The 20,999-nt window shown below is 46.1% G+C and overlaps 1 protein-coding gene across 2 annotated transcripts in view; it reads left to right on the plus strand.

Annotated features, from left to right (window-relative positions):
• The first annotated feature begins 4,013 nt into the window (after positions 1-4,013).
• Positions 4,014-20,999, plus strand: part of epha4l (eph receptor A4, like) — a 51,730-nt gene continuing 34,744 nt past the window's right edge. For both annotated transcript variants that reach the window (XM_068316919.1, XM_068316920.1), the window contains exons 1-3: positions 4,014-4,170; positions 5,698-5,765; positions 7,853-8,516. In XM_068316919.1, coding sequence (XP_068173020.1) covers positions 4,083-4,170; positions 5,698-5,765; positions 7,853-8,516 — 820 coding nt within the window. In that variant the 5' untranslated portion in view covers positions 4,014-4,082. The remainder of the gene's footprint in view (positions 4,171-5,697; positions 5,766-7,852; positions 8,517-20,999) is intronic.

Here is a 20,999-nt window from a genome sequence, read left to right on the forward strand (position 1 = left end):
AACCTGATTCATACAATTAGATGCATGCACCTGTATTTTACACGTGAAAAAATTCCAGATTTAGTAAAATAATACAAATTAAAGCTCATATATACACATTTATTGCAATATTTATTGAAATAAATTGCTGTTCAGACACTTTACACTTTATTTCTCTTACATTTTTAACTTATTTTTTCTTGTTCTTCTTATTTATCTTACATTTTTAACTTTTTTCTTGTTTTTCTTAACTTATTTTATTGATCTTATTTATCGACCGGGGTTACTGGGACCTTCAGAGGGGTATTTTGTACTGTCCCATGTGTGTCAGCATGACAAATAAAGACTGATTCTGATTATGCTATTTTTTTTTGGACAACTTTATCAGAAGGTTCCATTAAGACCTTATTTTCCAAAAAAAAATTGACTTTCATGACAATTATTTGGTAGTTCAGGCTTTAAAGCGTTAAGGATCACACAACTAATGAAAAATGAAATATCATCAGCAAAACTGAAGATCGATTCATACTTTCAAACAGATTCTGAGTGGTTTAAGTTACATTAATGGACTTAAAATGAAATTTGAACATTTCAGAGGAGATTCAGATGTAAAAACAGGTGTCATCAACTTATAATACAAAAAAAAAGGTGTGAATAAACTCTGTGTTGGTGGATTTTACTGCTTTGCTGACGTTCTTGTGTGAAGCCCCCGTCCTGCTGCTCCTTTCATCCCCTCTCCTCTGACTCCCACTCGCTCTGACCTCCAGCCACCGTCCTCCTGACGGCGGGACCGAGGAACACCGCGTGAAGCCGGCGGGGGGGAGGAGGGGTTCCGAAGGTGGTGGGCCGGCCCCGTAGCCCCGAGGAGGTCACGGAGCAGCAGGAGGGGCTTTAGCTGAAACAATGGCTCAAACTGTATGCAGGGCAGAAGATGGAGGGGGGCAGTTAACGATAAATGCTGCAAATGTCTCGAGTCGATGGTTTGCTGACTTCCAACTAGATTTTGTGTCTCAATTTTCCATTTGCTAGAATAAAAAAGTAAATAAAGAAACTCAAACATTTCACACTGACACACACTCTCCAAACCACCAAATTATTTCTAGCATTAAATTTGAGGTTAACCTACCCCCCTATCCACATAGATTAAATACCAATGTGGTTCACCATCTTAAAACATCTTAAAATGTTTAACGACTGGCTAAATAAACAGATCCATCCTAAAAAAGATTGGACATGGACACATTGTAAATTTTAAACTCACACATTAATAGAAATGGCCAAAAAACGGCCCTCATGTGATGAGAGACCTTTATTCTCCCCAGGATGACTTTTAAATAGAATAAATCAGGTGACATCACCTATAAAAGCTCTATCAGGTGCTGATATCTAACGTATATACGACTCCAGAACCCTCAGCGGATCACTTTTTCCCCGATCCGTTTGTGTGAGTTCATGTGAGCTGATGTGTCGCTCCGACAAAAGGATGGCGTGGTGTGATTGGCACATAATGCAGATGTGTGGGCAGCAGATGCCATCTGGGGAGAAAGTGGAGGAAAAAAGGAATGGGGTGGGGTTCCTTCCCCATGCATGAAAAAAAAAAGAAAGAAAAAGATTGGTTGTTTGACAGGAACATAAAGGAAAAACCAAGAGGAGTGTAATCAATCAAAAAACACTGACACAAATACAAGAAGAGGAACAGCCTCTCCCACACACACAGCCTGTCCTGACCACCGTCGCAATTGGGGGGGGATTTTTAGCCATTGGTGGAAAAGATCAAAAGTGCCCCCCATCAAATCTGCTCCCCGCTGGCGTTTAAAGGTTGTTGTCAGCAGGGAAAAGCTTCTCTTAATCTGCTTAATAATTTGATGTTTGGGGTTAAATAGTCCGAATCACACGTCTCTTCATCCGCTCCTATCAGCTCCATTATTTTCTACCTAGCTTGATTTCTCAGACCTGAACATAAAAACTCTCTTCATCTCAGAAACAAAACCGCTCTATGTCTCCGGAGGCGTCGCACACAGAGGCAGGTCTATTTGCAGCGAGGGCACCTCTGCAAGAAAACTCCTGTGTTTTTCCCTTTATGGGCAGAAATGAGCTTATTGTAGTCGAGTCTAGAAGCCTGGTTGGTGTGACGGCGACAGAGAGGAGGCATGGGAACCGGAGCGCTCAGGATCCGCCAAATGTGGACTCTAGATCAGGGCTGTCAAACTCATTTTCTAGTTCCAAACATTACAGTTAGACAGAAAAAATAAAACATGTTTGTTTGTTTCTCTGTTCTAACATAAATCCTTTTAATCTGTCAGGTTATTAAACCCACAGAACTCCATCAATCAAGGATCCAACTATCAATCAATAAAGAAAAATAACATCAGACACAAGTTAGGACGTTAACTTTGTTCACAACGTTTAGTCAGAGTTAAAACTTCATTCTGGGAAATGTAGTCTTTGTCAAAACGCATTTTTAGACACTCTGATCTTTCATTCTCTCGCCGGGCCACATAAAATGATGTGGCGGGCCACATTTGGCCCCCGGGCCTTGGGTTTGACACACGTGCGCTCTAGAGCTTCCAAATGAAGACACACTCATGCATGTGTGATATTAAAATGAGTTGAGGGGTGCAGCGACATGCACCTGCTGAGCAGGTGCCGTTAACACACTCCAAACACACCCGGCTTCACCATACATGATGATCGAAGACACTTTTTTTTTTTTGTGATCCACGTGACGAGATTCCGCTCAGGCTGCATTCCATTCCGAATAACCCACAGTAATATGAAGGTGCTGCTTGTGGAAACCCATCTGGCTGCGGTGTGTGGCCATGCGTAACGCCCCCAACCTGCCCACGCCGTGACAATCTCCCCCGCAGATCAGTGAAAGGCTGCAGTGGGCGCATCTCCTGGGAGCAATAGAGGACCTGTGTGGGAGGACATAAAGGAGGGAGAGCACCCAGGGCAAAACCCCCAAACCTGGGCACAGCTGGGCTTTTTCTACCACATGAACAATGCAGCTATTGTTTCAGGATTCCAAAGGTAACGCCGATGCCTGTTTAGAATTCATCTTTGCAGCAACACAACCCCGGTTCTGTTGTTGTTTTTTTTTGGATCTGCACACATCCCCATAAATGCCCTTAAAACCTTAATAATGTTAGAATAAAATCAAAGTGACAATAATCCAATACAAGCTCACCACCGATCACTAAACGGCCATTATCAATCCCACAAAGTGCGGTGCCGTGTAATGTCTGGAAGGTCACGCTCACGCTTGTTCTTTAATCCAATTGTTGGAGGCAGAACAGGCGTAAATATAACCGCTAGGTGGCGACCTTGGTCCAAAGGCGGCTCAACCTTGGGGTTTTTTGCGCTGCGCTCCGCTGGAGACGGAACGGAAGACACGCAGGATCAGCGCAGCGCGACCGAGAGGAGCGCAGAGGACAGAGTGGCGCATCGGGGCGGATAAAAACACAGACAACTGGCGCATGTGGCCTCTTAAAAAACAACAAACCCCAACACTTTATGATTTCAATGTATAATAAGAAAGTTTCCACGTCTGTGTGTGTGTGTGTGTGTGTGTGTGTGTGTGTGTGTGTGTGTGTGTGTGTGTGTGTGTGTGTGTGTGAGAGTGTGTGAGTGTGTGTGTGAGTGTGTGTGTTAGTGTGACATCGATGACTTTCATAAGACTCGTTCCTGGATGTAAACCACCTGACAAGTGTCACTGAGGATAGGTCCTCTGGAAAATAAGAGAGACTTGTGGGAGATGAGGTGGTTGGGGGGTTATTTGCCCCCCCCCCCCCCCGCCGCTACTTTTCCTCTGTGCGTTGACGGGGTTCGCGTCACAGTTGCCTATACTGTAGTCAAGACCCGCCTCCTGCCGTCGGTGCGCTCCGCGCGTCTCTCTCTCACAAATCCATATTCCAGTGGGAGAGAGAGAGAGGGTGTGTGTGTGTGTGTGTGAGAGAGAGAGAGAGAGAGAGAGAGAGAGAGAGAGAGAGAGAGAGAGAGAGAGAGAGAGAGAGAGAGAGAGAGAGAGAGCGAACAGGACCTAGGTGAAGAGCAACGGAAGAAAAAGAGGACAGAAAAACAGAGCAGCGAAACAAATAGCACTCATGGCAGGGATTTTGTTCACGACCACCTTTCTCGTTTTGGGGATTTCAACATTTGTTTCGCCGGCACGGATATACCCCCCCAACGAAGGTAAGGTTGTTAAAAGGAGAAAAAGAACCGCCGCGGACTTCTCTGGCTCCAAGCCCCCGCTCTCCGTCTCCGTGTGCGCTGCGCTCCGGATCCTCCACTTTTAGGGGGCCCATGTAGAAGCGGGGTGCGCGGAGTCGCGCTTCGGTTTAACTGGTGGAAAACGCTGACGGTCACCTTTACGCATCGACTGCTGTTGACTTTTATGACCAAGGAAACTTGAATGAGAAGCGGTTTCCAAATGCGCATCGGCTGGTTCGGTGGCGGGCGGCGCACGGATCGTGCCAAACTGCCTGCGCTGGATTAGGAATAGGTTAAAACAGGCGCAAGACGTGTTGATCCATCTGTCGGACAGAGAGGTCAATGGAATCCGGCCTGAAAAAGCAAACCTGATAGATGTTGCGTGGAAATGTGTGAACGGACACACACACAGAGAGATTATTTTGATTTAAAAAAAAAAGATTTATTCTGCTGCCAAAATGTGTTTTAGTGGAAGATGATCGTGCAAATAGGAGAAAGTGAGAAATCACACAGCCGAGCAGAAACAGGAGCTTCTGTGTTGGGGGGGGGGTTAGTGATTTGAGTCGCCTGTTCGGCTCCCCGGGGCTCCGTTTTACTCCGTGTCTAACATTTAGGCCCCCAAAACAGGTTCTAATCCAGACCCCAAAAAGCAACGCGATTGAATTAAAGGTCATTTTATTCCACTGAATGTATAACAATCGAACGGGATGAACGGAATATATTCCCTGGAGGTGTAATGTTTCTATTTCCGTCCTGCTCCGCAAGGGGTTCGGATGTTTGACAGAAAGTCCACGGCGGCGCGTCACGGACTGATTTCGGTCCAATGTGACACAAATGTGTCGGGATTTAAAAACAGGACCGCTCTGGATCCCGTCCGACCCACTGCTGTGTAATTCACACTGACATAACGACATGCAGCTGATTAACATTTCAGTCACATAGAATCCAAAAACACCCCCAGAAACACATCCTATAGGTCCACGTTAGATGTGTCATTTAATTGAATTTAACAAACTGAATTAAACTGAACTTCCTTTCCCCCTCCAGAAACACACGATAGAAAAGCCTGTCGAGGCGTCTCTTCAACCACCAAAAAAAAAAAACAACCAGAAAAAATTCAAGGACGTCTCTCCAACTGATTCCGCTCACATCCAACATGCGTAAAGCTGATCCCGAGCAGGACGAAACACACCGAGGCGCATGGAAACCATAAAAAACACGCTGGACAAGTGTGTTAAATCAGAGTCTTAACGAAAATCAATCATAACGACGCGCGTCAGGCTCGGCAGGAAAATACGCACAAGAAAAACGAGCGGATTTCCCCCCCATTTTTAGACCCTTTGGCCTTCTAGTTTCTCCTCTCTGTGTTCAGACATTCATCTCCAGGATATATCTCTTCTTAATTCTATTATTTTGTGTCTGTTCACTCGTTTATTTGATGAAAACTCGGAGCCATTATACCCTTCCCTTCTAGGCTAAGCTCTCACTTCTTCCATTCTTGTTTTCCAGTCACGTTATTGGACTCCAGATCCGTACAGGGGGAGCTGGGATGGGTCGCCAACCCCACGGAAGGAGGGGTAAGTACAGGAAAAGAAGTGTCCCCTTGTTAGGATGCATGGACACCCTGTGGAGTAAAAATGGAGAGATAATATCCGTTGGCAGGAGCTGTGAGTGGAAAGCCAAACAGATACACAGCTTTCTTTGATAAGACTCTGTCCTGGTGAGTCCTTTATGGAAATATCCGTGATGATTTATTGAGCAGCTGTGTGTAATATAGAGATTTTAACATAGGGGTACGCCTCCAAACCTTATTTCCAGTATCTTGCGGTAAAATACAGGCAGTTTCGCTATTTATTGCAAGCAGAGAGCGTATGGAGGTCTCTACAGGGCCCCAACCGGGTCCCCAGAATCGGTTCTGAGAACCGCCCGCCTGAAGGCAACCCCATCGCCCCCTGCTCGCCTTCCTCCTCCCTTCCCTTCCCTCTACCTCCTCTGTAATGGTCAGATGCAAAGGGCCGATACTGCAGCAGGCGTCAGGTTTCCTGAATAGACGGTGGATTGAATCGGTCTTTGTGGAGAAACTTTATATCCCTTTCCTCTATTGAGTGGAAGAAAAAGGAAAGAGAGGAACTTGGCAGCTGAGAGAGGGTCCTCTGGAGGGGATGAATGAGGGGGAAAGGGCTGTGGGCTTCAGCTCTCGCCGCAGGATGATTGGATCTTACCATAAAACAATCAGGAGTGGGGTCGGACCAACGGTCTAATTGGGGGGAATCTAACCCGGGGTCTGATAGCGGCTAGAATAGAGGCCGGGGCACAGGCGCAGGCCTCAGAGGGCCACAAAAGGGACCCCAAACCGCCTGACGATCCAATCTGGATCCGATGGATTTGACTTGGATTGAGCCTGAATGCATATTTGAAAGGAATCCAAATCACCTCCTCTAAATGAACTTGACCGGCATTGATCCCAAACTGCCCCCCCTCCAATCATTTTTATCGCCAAACACGTGATTGACGGGGTCCTGACAGCCCCAGCAAGCCGGCATTCACCCCCTCATTACGGCCAATTGCCCTCATTCTCTGTTCCTGCTATCGGGGTGGGGGGGGGGGGTGCGGCCTTATCTCAGCACCACTTGATTTCCACGACAAAAAAGGGGATGGGGGGTTGTAGGAAGAGCGCAGAATGGAACGGAGCACCAATAATAACAGGACTTTTATTTTTTTCTGCAAACCGTACATCTGCATCTGTGTGTAGTGTCGTCCCTCCTCCCTCCTGGGATGCGAGGCTTTAGGAGCAGATGAGTGAGATGAGGCTTCTGATGAAATCTGGCAGCGTAATTCATGTCTTCCGCTATTTTATTTTAAATTTCGCGTTGTTTTCTAAAAGTCTTTTCGGCAGCCAGAGGCCTGTCTGCTCTTGTTTACATCCTGGCTCAGTCAAACGCGGTGAAAAACGAAAGGGAACGCGGCGCTTTGAACCTCCCCAGATGTGCTTGTATGATCTGAGAAGAGATGGGGGGGCGACCTTATCATAAGTAAAACAAACATTCTCCCCCAGCATAAAATACCCCAGACTGGGGTGGATAACGTAATCCATACCCCCCCCCCCACTCTCTCTCCTGTGAGTTGGGGAACATGTGCGCCTGTGCCTCAGCCTCCATCATGTATGGAGATGTAAAGCAGGCACACGTTAGACCATTAGCATTAATTCAGAGACCTGTTTTCATTCTTTTTCACCCCCCCCACACACACTCCCCAAGTATTTGAACTGTGAGCATTACAGATGCATAGAACTAATTGCGAATTTCCATTCTCGCCGTTGAGGAGAATCCATGAATATTAATCCCTTTACGATACCATATTAAGTGCCAACAAATCTATTAGTTGACATTCATAAAATATGCATTAAGTTTAGCCATCAATTAATTCCTCTGCTCAGACTCAAATATTGACTAATCTGTCCTGAATGCTCTTTTTGCTCAGTAGCTCTCCTTCTCGGCTACTTTAGGTCCATTTTATAAGCATTTCTATTATTTCTAACCTCATATTCCAGCATTTCCATGACTATTCTCCACTGGTCTGTATTATATCCCAGTTTATTTACAGACGTGACCTCAGATGCTTCAGATTACCCTTGTAACCATTTTTTGTCCTGTCTTTTCCCCAGTGGGAGGAAGTGAGCATTATGGATGAAAAGAACATTCCCATCCGGACGTACCAGGTGTGTAACGTCATGGATCCAAACCAGAACAACTGGCTCCGCACCGACTGGATCCCCCGAGGCGGCGCCCAGCGCGTCTACATCGAGATCAAGTTCACCCTCCGGGACTGCAACAGCCTCCCGGGGGTGATGGGAACCTGCAAGGAGACCTTCAACCTTTACTACTACGAGTCCAACAACGATAAGGAGCGCTACATCCGGGAGAACCAGTTTGGCAAGATTGACACCATTGCCGCCGACGAGAGCTTCACTCAGGTGGACATCGGCGATCGCATCATGAAGCTGAACACGGAAGTCCGGGATGTGGGGGCTTTGACGCGGAAGGGCTTCTACTTGGCCTTCCAGGATGTTGGGGCTTGCATTGCGTTGGTGTCTGTCAGGGTCTTCTACAAGAAGTGCCCTCTAGCGGTGCGTAATTTGGCCCAGTTTCCCGATACCATCACTGGAGCCGACACTTCCTCGCTGGTGGAGGTTCGAGGGTCATGCGTGGATAATTCCGACGAGAAAGAGGTTCCTAAGATGTACTGTGGAGCCGACGGGGAGTGGTTGGTGCCAATTGGGAATTGCTTGTGCAACCCCGGATATGAGGAGCGCAACACGGAATGCCAAGGTAAAGAATTGACGTTAGTCTCGTCGCTTGTTTGTTCTGTGAATCCCTGCAGCCTCTGATATCTTCTTCCTCTTCAGTTCGTCACAATAAGGGTTTAGTTGTTTTTCTCCTTCCCTTGAATCTATATCTTTTACCTTAACTCCCCCCAACTCTCTCTACAGTCATTTTTCCTCTGTCTGGTTGGGTGATAGAAGCAATGATGACTGCAAATGGAGTAATTAGCAAGCCCACTGGGAGGTGTAACGCAGTGGGATGCCTCCCAGGAGAAATGGCGACGCAGGGAACGGAGGGGTAGACGCTCCAACCGGGTTGCACCACCTCTCTATCTTTCCCTCCAACTGCTCTTTCGCTTATTCCCAATGGAGCATAAAAAAAGAAGCTGGGAAAGGGGATAGACGGCTTAATAGAAAGAAAGGGAAGGAGAACAAAAGAGTTTATCATTCCAAGCAGGTATGAGAAGAGTGAAAACACACAGCTGTGAGATGAGGTTGAAATACCGGTTTTGTCGGGGGGCGATGCACCCGTTGTTGATGATTATTCCCATCTCAGCTTGATGTGATCCTATACCAGGCGGTTTGATGGGGTTTTAAGGTCAGCGGTGTGTTCCACCTTCCACACCTCTTTCTAAAATTATAGAAATTACAGAGCTTTCAGCATTTTTGCGAATTCAAGCGTTGCCTTGAGATCCTAGAAGTGAAAATTCACCAGTGGATCTTTTGAAATGTTTGTTGCAAATTTCAATGTTTGTTGCCAGGAATCTTGTGATTCCTGACACGTCATAAAGACTACTTGTGGGATTTCTTCCATAAATTGCACAAAATCGCCAAAAGTCGGCCTTTCCGGTAATGAGCCAGCCCAGACTGTACCATCATGCATTTGCTCCATTCATTGCACACAACATATTTTCGCTAATGGTACGCTGCAGTGCCTTATGGACGGCATCTAGCAGTGTTGAACAGCTGCTTTTTGCAGGATCACATGCTACTTTTTGTCGAGCTGAGGCGCGGTTGTCTCCTGGCAAGAGGATGCCAATTCTACCGCCGTTGTTTATTGGTTTGCGTCACCCGCCACCCACCAGCATCGCACACAAGAAACCAGTGAGGCAGAGCAACTGGGGGTCAGAGGCTGGGCACGGGTGATTAACAGGAGGACGTACCACTACACCTCGCCTAATTTACGAGGGAGCCTTTATCTTGAAAGACTAATTGCATGACAAGCAGGTCTGGTGATTTAGGGGGTACCACTGGGCCGCTTGGGGGGTTGGGGGGAGTCAAAGGAGCCCAAACGGTCACAGATGGGTTTTGTGTGTGTTTGCATTTGTATTTTTTTTTTTCAAAAAGGAAGCATTATTTGAATTGTAAGTACAACCCGCCCCCCACACCCCCTCTGCTGGCTACACATGGCTTCGTCCATCTTTCAGCTTGTGGCGTTGGCTTTGAAGAAGCAAAGAGAGTTCGTCACAAACCCTGACTTGGATTTCTATCACGCTGTTTGCACGCTGTTTTTTTGAAACACAAGGAGAGCCCTAATCTCATATTCTGTATTGTAACTTTCATTTCCCAGCATGATGGAAACACAGCCCCTTGTCTCCCCTCTTTAATTTCATTTGAGATAAATAGCTGTTACTCTCCAAAGAAGGCAAGGAAGGATTTGGAAACCTCGGTTTTAGATGACTAATGCAGTCTCGCGGTGTCTGCCAGCCTTTTGAGCTGGCAGCGTTTCTTTTCAAGCCAATATATCCATTTAGTTCACGTATCACCCTATCTGTTCGACTTTTGTTTGGGTTACCGCTGCCAATACATCCAATCCATTCGCTTTTAGCTTGGGTTACAGTGTTTAAAACGGTTCTTAACATTTCACTTGAGTTGAAACTGGATAACGTGCAGCGAGTTTGATGCTTCCAGGCTGCCGGGGGGTGGGGGTGTCGGTTTAGGTCAGCTCCGAAGGGTTTAAAGGCAATGTCTGCCGTCTTTGTGTGAGAATATGCGCTGATGAGATGGTTAATATTCCTCTGTATGACAGTCTCCATGGGAGGGGGGCTCTATGTTGACCACCAGGGGTTCCACAAGAGATGTGTCCCGTTTATCTTTGTCTGATTTCTGGTTAAAACATTTTAAAAAGTCTTTGCGCACTCTTTTCTCAAACTAAAACCGTTCTTGTTGAAAAGTTTCTATGGTGCACACAAGTACAATAGTGTGTGGTTGCATACTTGTGTGTGTGTGTGTGTGTACTTGTGTTCGTGCAGGGTTACAAGGGCACCTTGGCCCCTCATTCCCAGCTCGGGATGAATGGGCTGTCCTCCATCATTGTTGGGGCAGCAGCAGCAGAGCCGACTAACGCTGGCGATGATGTTTTTTTGTGGGGGGGTTGTAGCGGGCTTACTGGGCACATAGGAGTTGTATTTGCAGCTCCTGGCAGAGGTCAAGGGTCGCCCCCTTCTGCATCCATCTTACAGCCGTGTCTGACAGGGTTGGGGGATCCAGGATTGATTAAGACGTCAGGGTTTTGACAGCTGCGGTGGGGACTTGTTCGTCCGAGGTGGGCCAAGGGTGGCCCAAGGGCCAAGGCAAGAAGGGCAACAAGGGCACTTAGGTCCAAGGGGGCCCCTGATCTGAGAAGAGGGGAGCCTGTCTGTTTGCATTTGGGATCCCTTTCCCTGTTTACCCCCCCCCCCCCCCAAACTCATACCCTGGTGGGGAAGAGCAGGGGTCAGGGGAGACCCTCGCCCCTCGCTCCTCATCTGGCGAAGGGGTTCCTACTGTTTGAGGAGTGGGAGGGGAGGGATTAGTGAGAACCAGGAGTGTTATTATGGGATATGATAATTAGCTCAAGGGCTTGGGATGTGTGGTTTGGCAGCCGTTGGTGCGTCTTCAAACCAGTGATGTGTGTTCTCAGGAAAACCAGCAAGTCGGGTCTTTGTTTGGCTTCAGGCTGTTGTCTTGTTTGTGGAGGATGTCTATTCCAACAGGTGACACTTCATGACGCTGCAGAAGAATGGTTGATTGTTGAGTACCCCATAGGTACTCAACACCCCATAGGTGATGATCGGCAAAAATCAAATCACAAACACGTCCATAGAAATGTACATCTTCTAGCCATTTATCCAAACCACAAAATGTATTCCTGTTTTTACCCCGTTGAGTTAACATTTTAATAATTCCTGTTACCTTTTTACTGTAAGTACTGTGGTTTCAGTCTTAATTGTGATGTCAGTCTGCGATTGGGACATTTTCTCACCTGAGGACACCCCCACCCCCCCTCCGTCAGTCCTCCTCCCAGCAGTCTTTGCTCAGATGGAAACCCTCATCCGTCTTGGATTAAGAGGTTTCAGGGATGACGTTTCTCTCCTGTGCTTCACTCCATGTGTGTGTGTGTGTGTGTGTGTGTGTGTGTGTGTGTGTGTGTGTGTGTGTGTGTGTGTGTGTGTGTGTGTGTCTGTTTATTTCATTCTCTCTCTTCCTCTGTTGACAGTGTTAAATATGCACTTGGGAGCATCATCTAAATTCACCACGTAATTCTGTTTAGCCTGCTGGTCCCCGTTGGCTTTAAACACACACACTCTTCCTCTCCCTTCACCATTTTCTCCACCTCCTTCCTCTCTTGTGCAAACACACAAATTAAGCATTTGCATCTTCCTCTTGGCCGTCTCTATTGCTATTTGCCTTTTCCGTCAATGTCGTCTGTCTCGCCAAATTTCCCGAAGGGTTATTCCTGGGTGGTGTTTCTTCTTTCTCACACATTCTCTGTATTTACGTCCCTCTTTTTTTTTTTTTTTTCATGTTTCTGTTTGTAATTTTCACACTTTCACACCACGTCTGTTTTGTCCTCATTTTTCCTCTCGCGTCGCTCTGCTCCGGCCGTCGAGGCGGTTGGTGTTTGTTACACTGCCTTCGGTGGCAGCAGCAGCAGGAAGTGGGCTGAATAATAAGATCACCTTCGGTGTTAGGATGGAGGAGCAGCACATAGGCCATCATCACACGTCATTATTCCCGCCGGCACATAAAGTGTGAGTCTGTGCACGTATAGTAAAAATTCAGACACATGTAAGTAAGGATGTCTGAGGTGATAGGAGCCAATGATTACATGCACACACTCAAATAACTCTACATATGTTAAAAAAGGGCATGCAAATACAGTATTTTCCGCACTATAAGGCGCACCTACTGTAAAAGCCTTTAATTTACTCAGTAATCCGTTTTATAAACCGATGCACTTTATTTGTGAAAAAAGTTTTAAAATAAGTCATTCGTTGAAGTTGCGCCTTATAGTCCATTGTGCCTTATATTGCGGAAAATACTGTAATAAATATGTATAGCAGATGCACAAATACACATGCACAAGATTTAGTGTGTTTTAGCACAACACACACACACACACACACACACACAAAGTTGAGTAGAGAGCAGCAGAATGAATACACTCATCACTATCGACGCCACCAGAGACGCTCATTTTGTGCTGCAGAATAGAGACGAGGAATCCGTTACCAGAACAACAGATAGAAAAACAAAAGGACGAAAAATGTCTCCCGAGCGATCCTCCTCTTCATGCTGGAATAATTGCTTGAAGAGGAACGGAATTTAAAACAATGCTTTAGGTTTTAGGATGATGAAAAAGTCCCTTCAACACACACACACACACACACATCCTGGGCTGGATGGAGGAGGGAGGCGTGTGGGGTGTGTGTAATTCAGCCATCATTAGCCGAGGTGCTGAAATGTTTTTCCTGCTCGGGCTGCCGTCTTGCCTCAGTATTTGTTCCCTTCGCAGTTCTCGACACTCATCACCCCGCTCTGTTTTTCCTCGCGCTGCTCTGTTTAGGGCAGGAAGCCACCAGCGATCAAGAATGACCCGGGGCTGACAGCTGCTGCCGCGGTGCCAGCTAAGCTGTGTAGGAATACGGCTGCCATGACTCTCCACCTTTAAGTCATTTATCCACAGCTCGTTTTTCTTCCTGATTATCAAGAATCTTCTGGAGCTATAAAAAAAAAATACCAAAGGCGTGTCAAAGTTGATCAGAAAAAAAGTTGATTTATCCTCTCAGCTGTTGTGAGGAGATTTCACGTCAGGATATGAAAAAACACCCAACATTTTTTCGACCAATAGACAAGCAGACTTAACCTGTGTAAAATTAATTATATATAAGTTAGAAATCGGGAAAGAACGAGATCTGGTCTCAGCTGATGTTGTATCCATTCGCCAACACGTGGTAAAGAACGAGATGCGGCCTCACTGATGTTGAAACACGGCTCGTATCTCGGATTTTCACTAGATTTTTTGTGTTGTCAACGACTTCCTGTCTGTAGAACCCTTTACTGCAACATTTTTAATTCACTGTAAAAAACAAATCTCTGGTTAGCTTTGTGATCACGAATGTCTGTGATACTCTAGCCCTGTTTATTTCATCAGAAATCTACATTCTTATTGGGTACCCGTGTCGGGTAACAGAACCTGTTGAGATGAAAATTACCCTGTAACATGGATGTCTGGCGGCATCTGCAGTGGAAGTGTCAGGAAAGGATTTAGGATGATAAAATTCCCCTCTCCACTCCTTTCCTATCCTCTCCTCATCTTTTTGAAAAGCATCCTCTCTTTGAAGCCGGCGATGGGAAGAGGGAGCGATTAAAGCAGTCAGCAAGCAAATTAGCATGTCAAAAGACTCTGAATCAATACCCCGGCTCTCTACCAACACAACCTCGCAGGCCTTTCACCCCCCCACCCTCTATACATCCCTGCTGTTCTCCCATTCCTCCGGCTGTTTCCCTTCTTCTCCCACCATTTTCCTCTCGCACACTCTCCCTCTTGCTCCCTTGCCCCTCTCTTTCTCTTTCAATCACTTTAAATCTCTGTTCCCCGTCTTCCTCCAAAAACCCCTGTGTTGTCCCTCCGACAGACAGAGAGAAGGGGCAGAGTCTGTAAAGAGAGATGGACAGATGTATAGGCAGAGAAAGACGGCGAGAGAGAGGAAGGGAGGGAATGGACGGCAATCAGGCGGCCACGGTCCGACTGTTTCAGGGAGAGAAGTTATGAATGAGAAACAGGGCCTCCGCTGATGTCTTTGTGAGGAAACAGAGGGAGAGCAGACATCTTTGGGAAAAAGGGAGAAGGAGGAGAGGAAGGTGGGAGAGACAGAGAGATAGAGAGAGAGAAAGCAAGCGAAAACATGAGGGGAAGTGAAGTTGAAAGAGATTTAGTTCCAGTCTGGCAACCATCCTTATTGTGCACTTCATCCATCAGTTCACCAAAGTACGGAAATCCGTTTGATCAAGAGCAATGTGTTACTGATCAGGACTCTGAGTGTGTGTGTGTGTGTGTGTGTGTGGACAGAGAATACTGTACGAGTGTGTCCAAAACAATATCTGTCCTGTATTTTTGCTGTATCATAACCTCATTAACGCTCAAATTGCGTTGGGCGATCTCTGATGGGAGAGATCACCCAGCAGAGATCGCCCACTTTGTACGAGTGGACACACTCTTCGTGCCCCTGGTGATCCAACTCATAAAGAATATACTGTATGAGTGTGTCCAAGACAATATCCGTCCGGTATTTATGCTGCATCATAAGCTCCCATTAACGCTCCGATGGCGTTGGGCGATCTCTGCTGGGAGACAAAGCCGACCTGCAGCCTGTCGGACGGATGGCCAGCAGGCGACAATGGGAGGTCGATTGCGAACACCTTGACAATGTTTTATCTCCCCCTTCTCTCTTTCTCCTACTGATTTCTATCTTAAGCTGCCTCCACCCCGCCGGGGGTGATAGTCGGCAGTCTTTTCTTCTCTTTAGTCATCGTCTTTTTTCCTCAGAGGGCGCCGGGTTCGGCGGTCGAATCAGAGATCGCTCGGTGGCAATCAGTTAGGGGTTATGACAAAAAGCCTGGCAAGAAAAGGCTGCTCTGTAATCTTGATGAGCCCAGAGACCAGACACTGGTCGCATTTTAAAGAGCCGAGATGCCCCGTTTCCCCCCCTGGAAAACCAAACACACACACTCTGAATGTGAGATTTTTATTTATGAAGAGGAATTAGAAATGCAGGCAGGTTATTTCACAGACAGATGTCCTTGCAAGCGCCTGGAAGCATTTTGTGTCGTGTGTTTTATTGCCTACACGGACAATGTTGGATGAATTTGGAGCACTTCCAAGGCTCGAATGACCGTAAAACTCTCCTGGATGAATCACGACTACAAAAGCTGAAGAGCTGCTTTAGAACGGATCTAATTTGCTATTTGCCAACATTGAGTGTTGACTCACAACATCTGATAACAGACTATAAAATACAAAATACTCACAAATAATACAAATAACTATGATTAACTGGGATTTTTTTTCCAAGATAAGGTAAAAGAGCCAATGAGGAGAAAGAAGAAGAACCTACGACTTCAAAGAAAGAGAAAGTACCGGTTTTTATGTTGGTCCTATCGTTTTATTTTGTTGTATATATCCTCCACACTTTAAAGGCAGGTCTGAGAAAATATTGCCTTACGTTAAACCGGTCCAAAGTTTGAGGTCCACTTGTCTTGATCGATAAAACTTTATTTTGGAGGGGTTTGGGTGTTCCCTCAGGGAAATTTCGATTCCATGCTTTTTATAATCCAGCTTCCAAAAAGCCCACAAAGCAAAGATAAATAAAAAAATAGATCCAGTCTTAACAGATTTAAAGCTGAGTTTACAAGAGGACACTGATGTTTAAATGCCAAAGGTCTTGAGCAAAAAGTTCAATTCATCTACCAAAATTGTGCAAAAGTTGGCACAGTGTGCAGCAGCTGGTAGTGCTAGTACAGCAGTGAAAGACTATGGAAGAGACTAATTCATCTTGTGTTGTTAACAAACACAAACATTTCATTCTTAATTTGTAATACAGTGAAGCAAACGGATGTCAGACGCTGTGTAATCCATTAAGGCTGTTTGTTGTGTCTCCTTCTACTGTCGCTAAAAAAACCTCGTCAAACATTGGGCGGCTCAGGCGTCGTCTGAACACACATCCTCGAGGCGTCTCGGGTACATTCGCATCCGTACTTGTCAAATTATGACGGGATCACTAGGGATGTTATTACCAGGTCCGAGCAGAGCCTTTGAGATCAGGTGGCCGACCCCTCGCTGCGAGTACATATGTGTGCACACGGACATGTGTTTGGAACACGCCACGGGGTTTGCCCGTGAGGTGTAACCTCTCCATGGGAGAGTCGAAATGTAATTTGGGGATGCGGAGGGGGATCTGAGGCAAAAAGGGCGAGGTGTGCCCACGCTATCTGGCACGTCTCCGGGATTACAAACCTTGATCCCCTCCTGATCCGCGGTGAGCCGTGGAAAGTCTGCCGGAAGGGCAGGAAGGGGGAAAAAAAATCCCGCGGAGGAATGTGAGAAATTAGAGAGTCCAAACAGAAAAGAAGGTGACCGAGAATCAAACGGAGGCACCTCGATGTCTAAGTGGGGCGTCAGTGTGTGACAGCACGAGTGTGTGTGGAGCAAAGAGAAAGATGGATCGACTCCTGTCTAGCGGGGCTTGATAAATGACCTGAGATGTGAAAGGTGAAGTGGGGAGGGAATGGGTTGGGGGCGCGGGGGGCTTACGAGTACAAGCAGTGATTGCTTTTTGAACAGGCCTGGCGCGGTCGTGTCACGAACTCTGCCAGCTGTGGTTTTTATGGCTGGGAATATGACGGCGGTGTCGGATCAATAAAGTTTTTTTTGCGTGTTTTTTTTACATTTTATTCTAATGGTGTCAAGAAAGAGAATAAAAGAACACATTTCTGGCAGCTCCGTGGGCCGTGAGGTGCTGTTAGAATCACAGATAAATCTGCCAAAGATAGCATCGCGCTAAGTGGTGAGAGAAACCATAAAGATAAGGAGAGATAACAGAACCGGAGGAAACAGGCATTACTAAACGATGCCAGAAAAAGCACACAGACGTCTGAATCTGTTATCGTCCTGCAAAGCTTGACTCGCATTTGGATTTCGCAGCTTATTCATCGTCCCGTCGTCACCGCGCCTGCGTGTCCGTCCTCACATCGATGCTAAAGGCTAACATGCTACACATTAGCAGGGTAACCTTGTCCAGCCAGCAGTCATTAACCCCCGGGGCTCCTATTACACGCCCTGTAGGCCGGGTTCAACCAGCCCCCGGGGTTACGGGGGGTCAAAACCTACACCCAACAGCAACGTTTTGTGGACACACACACATATGTTATTAACGTAGGAATGCACACACACATCATGCTAAGCCAAACTATGCGAACAGGAGCTGACACAGTTTTCGAGCTGAGGGGTATCAGTTCCACGACAGTGACCGCCCCCCTCCCCGATGTTGTTTGGAGGCAGAGGAAGGGGAAAGTGGTCTGGAGACCTGGGTGACACCAGCAGAGGTCAAAGGTCAAAGCAGCGACAGCCACATTGCAGAGTGGTGGACCGTCATTGGACTGACATGAGCTGTTGAAGAACTAGTGACCCGGGACAGTTTGTATGCACCCTGACTGAGCGCGCGCACACACACACACACACACACACACACACACACACACACACACACACACACACACACACACACACACACACACACACACACACACACACACACACACATACATGCCTTCACACACAATACATTAACATAATGTTGTTGCTCAGTTTTCTCAGCGACACACACACACACACACACACACACACACACACACACACACACACACACACACACACACACACACACACACACACACACACACACACACACACACACACACACCTTCACGCACACACACATGCACAATGGAAGGTGCTTTGCGGCCCCAGACAGGCTGTCGTCTGGGAGCTACAAGTAGATTACCTAAACAAACAGCCTAAAAATACCCTCCTTCTTACTCATGAGTTGACCCTCCCGACCCCTACTCTACCAGCCAACCGATCCGCTTCTGAGAAAACGACACGGGCGATGCCGAAGCGGGTTCCTGAGATCAGCGACAGTGAGGTAGTTAAAGGTTCTGTGTCAGTAGAACCTCGAGATATGAGTTTAATTCGTCACGTGACTGAACTCGTAGGTCAAACAACATTTAACTACAGTAATCCCTCGCTTGTTCATGTTTCAAGATGCACGGCTTCACTACATCGTGGATTTTTAGTAGGTAGTCACATGTTACCATACACTCATGCTATTGGCTGAAAGCATCTGGAAGTGACTTCTGTGAGACACCAAAGTGTTTTAAACAGTCTATCAGAGTGTGGGAAGGGGTAATACAGATAAAAGTTGGTTTAATATCAGTATGGGGAGGGTTCATGAACATTTAAATCACCGTAAATGATAATAATCACGTAATTTTTATTTTTTTTGCGGGTGGTGCTGGAACTCATTAACTGCGAGTAACGAGGGGTTACTCTATTTAAATAACTAAAATAATTTTAATCACTTCCATCCTTGTAAAAAAGCCCCAAACCACCTATATTATTACAAAAACACACATTTTTATCAACCAATAGACATGCAGACTTTACCTGTATATAATTAATTATATATAACTTACGTAAGCAATGATAAAGAATGAAAAGAAACACAGTTTGTTTTCATTCTGTATTTTCTCCCTGTGGAAATCAGGTCAACAAAGATAAAACATTGAGTAATTGTAGAGCTGGATTGTAAAAATGATTGAAGGGAATCTACTTCCACAAATAAATAAATGAATGAATGAACCAAAGTGTTTCTTGGCTGATGAAGACAAGAGTTGACGGGTGACAGAAGGGAAACAGGAATAGTTTTCGTTGGTTGGTGTTGGTTTAAATTTCAGTTCACATGTACAACTGAGCTGTGACAACAAGACAAGTACAATGACTGCAATCTTATCAGCGACAAAACTCAAATAAACTCGACACATTTTAATGTGAGAAAACTATTGTGCGGTAAAAAGATCCCTTTTGGGGATTTTGGGTGATTTGTTAGTGAGACACTTACTTCACACTTGTTTACAGACGTGGACGCGCGGCCCCATTGAAGCTGCTTCCCTATCACTTCCTCTTCCTCCTCACCTATTCTTGGTGTGTGTTTGTGTGTGTTCTCCTCACACATCCTCCCTTTTCCTGCCCCATTCTCTTTGACTCGATGCTAGCGGAGTAGTTTAAGGCGACCAATTGTTTGGCGGTGTGCGCCGCACAACAACATTAGCATACCCCCCCCCACCTCCCACCTCCCAGCCTCTTTTTTCATAATTGAATTGCAGCTCTTTTCATTGTAAACAATGTCAGGAAAGTATGCAAGACACACTGCCTGTTCAGACACACACACACACACACACACACACACACACACACACACACACACACACACACACACACACACACACACACACACACACACACACATGTCCAACATGAGACCCGGTCCTTTCCAGATCCTTGGGGAAATCGGACCCAAACAATACCTGGACTGATTGTGTTTACCTCCCATCGTCCCTGCTGTGCTAATGTCCCTGTGCTCACCTTGTGAACAAAAAGTCCAGTTTGGTAAATGTGCTTGTGTACTTTCACGCATGCATGATATTGCAAAGTGTGTCTGCGTGTAGTCCAGAGGACATTTGAAGGGTTTTGTGCGTGCATACCTGCTGGTTTACAGGTGTGCAGGGGTTTGTAAGACTGTCCGTGTGCAGATATCTCTGAATTATCATCCATTACCCATCTGTTGTGCAAACCTGAGGTCACAAAGGGTCTGCAATGGGCTGGCACCAAGCCTGAGTTTGGGTGGTGCCACCTTTGCAGACCTGGCATGGTTGCAAATGTGGAATCTGAGTGGCCCCCACCCAATGCAGCCAAGTCTAACAGTGTTCCACCAAACAAAGATGGATCTGTTTGTTGCCTGCACCTCCCTGTTCCGTCCATGTCTTTGCCTTTATTCTAGCGCCGCTTTCTCTCTTCCTCGCATTCACAAGCTGTACCCTGGTCTCATTTTTAAGGTGTGGTCTGGTCCATTCTGAAGTGGCTGGGTGGAATACTTTAGATTTTTGCGATAGAACCATTGTGCTAATATTCCTCCTGAAGGCCAGGGAATGGGGCTACGTGTCAATAAGAACGCAGAGGCCTCAGCCAGCAGGAAGCCTTCAGAACAATATTTCACTTCTTTTTATTTATGCAATCCAAACATTAACAATATATGTTGGCCGTTGCCACATGTCGGAGCAGGAAATGGGTTTTCAGGCTTGTACTGTATGTAAACAGAAACCTTGTTACTAGGCTTAGAACAGAAAGGTGCCGTATGTTGTTATTAGATTAAGAAAAATTATGTAATTTATGTAATTTCAGGAAAACTTGGTGTTGAAATTGAATAAAAACTGAAATCTAAAGTGAGGTAACTTTTCTTAATATATCCAGACTTAGTTTCACCAACTTACTCCCTAATTAATTTTAATTCTAACTTTCAAAATGAGTTCTGCTCATCAGGTTCTCTGTCTGCTGCTCCTATGTATCACTCAGAGACATTTTAATTAGGTCGGTGTCACTGACTCTCCTATG

The sequence above is a fragment of the Antennarius striatus genome, chromosome 6 (genome assembly GCF_040054535.1).
Source record: "Antennarius striatus isolate MH-2024 chromosome 6, ASM4005453v1, whole genome shotgun sequence".
Taxonomy (NCBI): Eukaryota; Metazoa; Chordata; class Actinopteri; order Lophiiformes; family Antennariidae; genus Antennarius; species Antennarius striatus.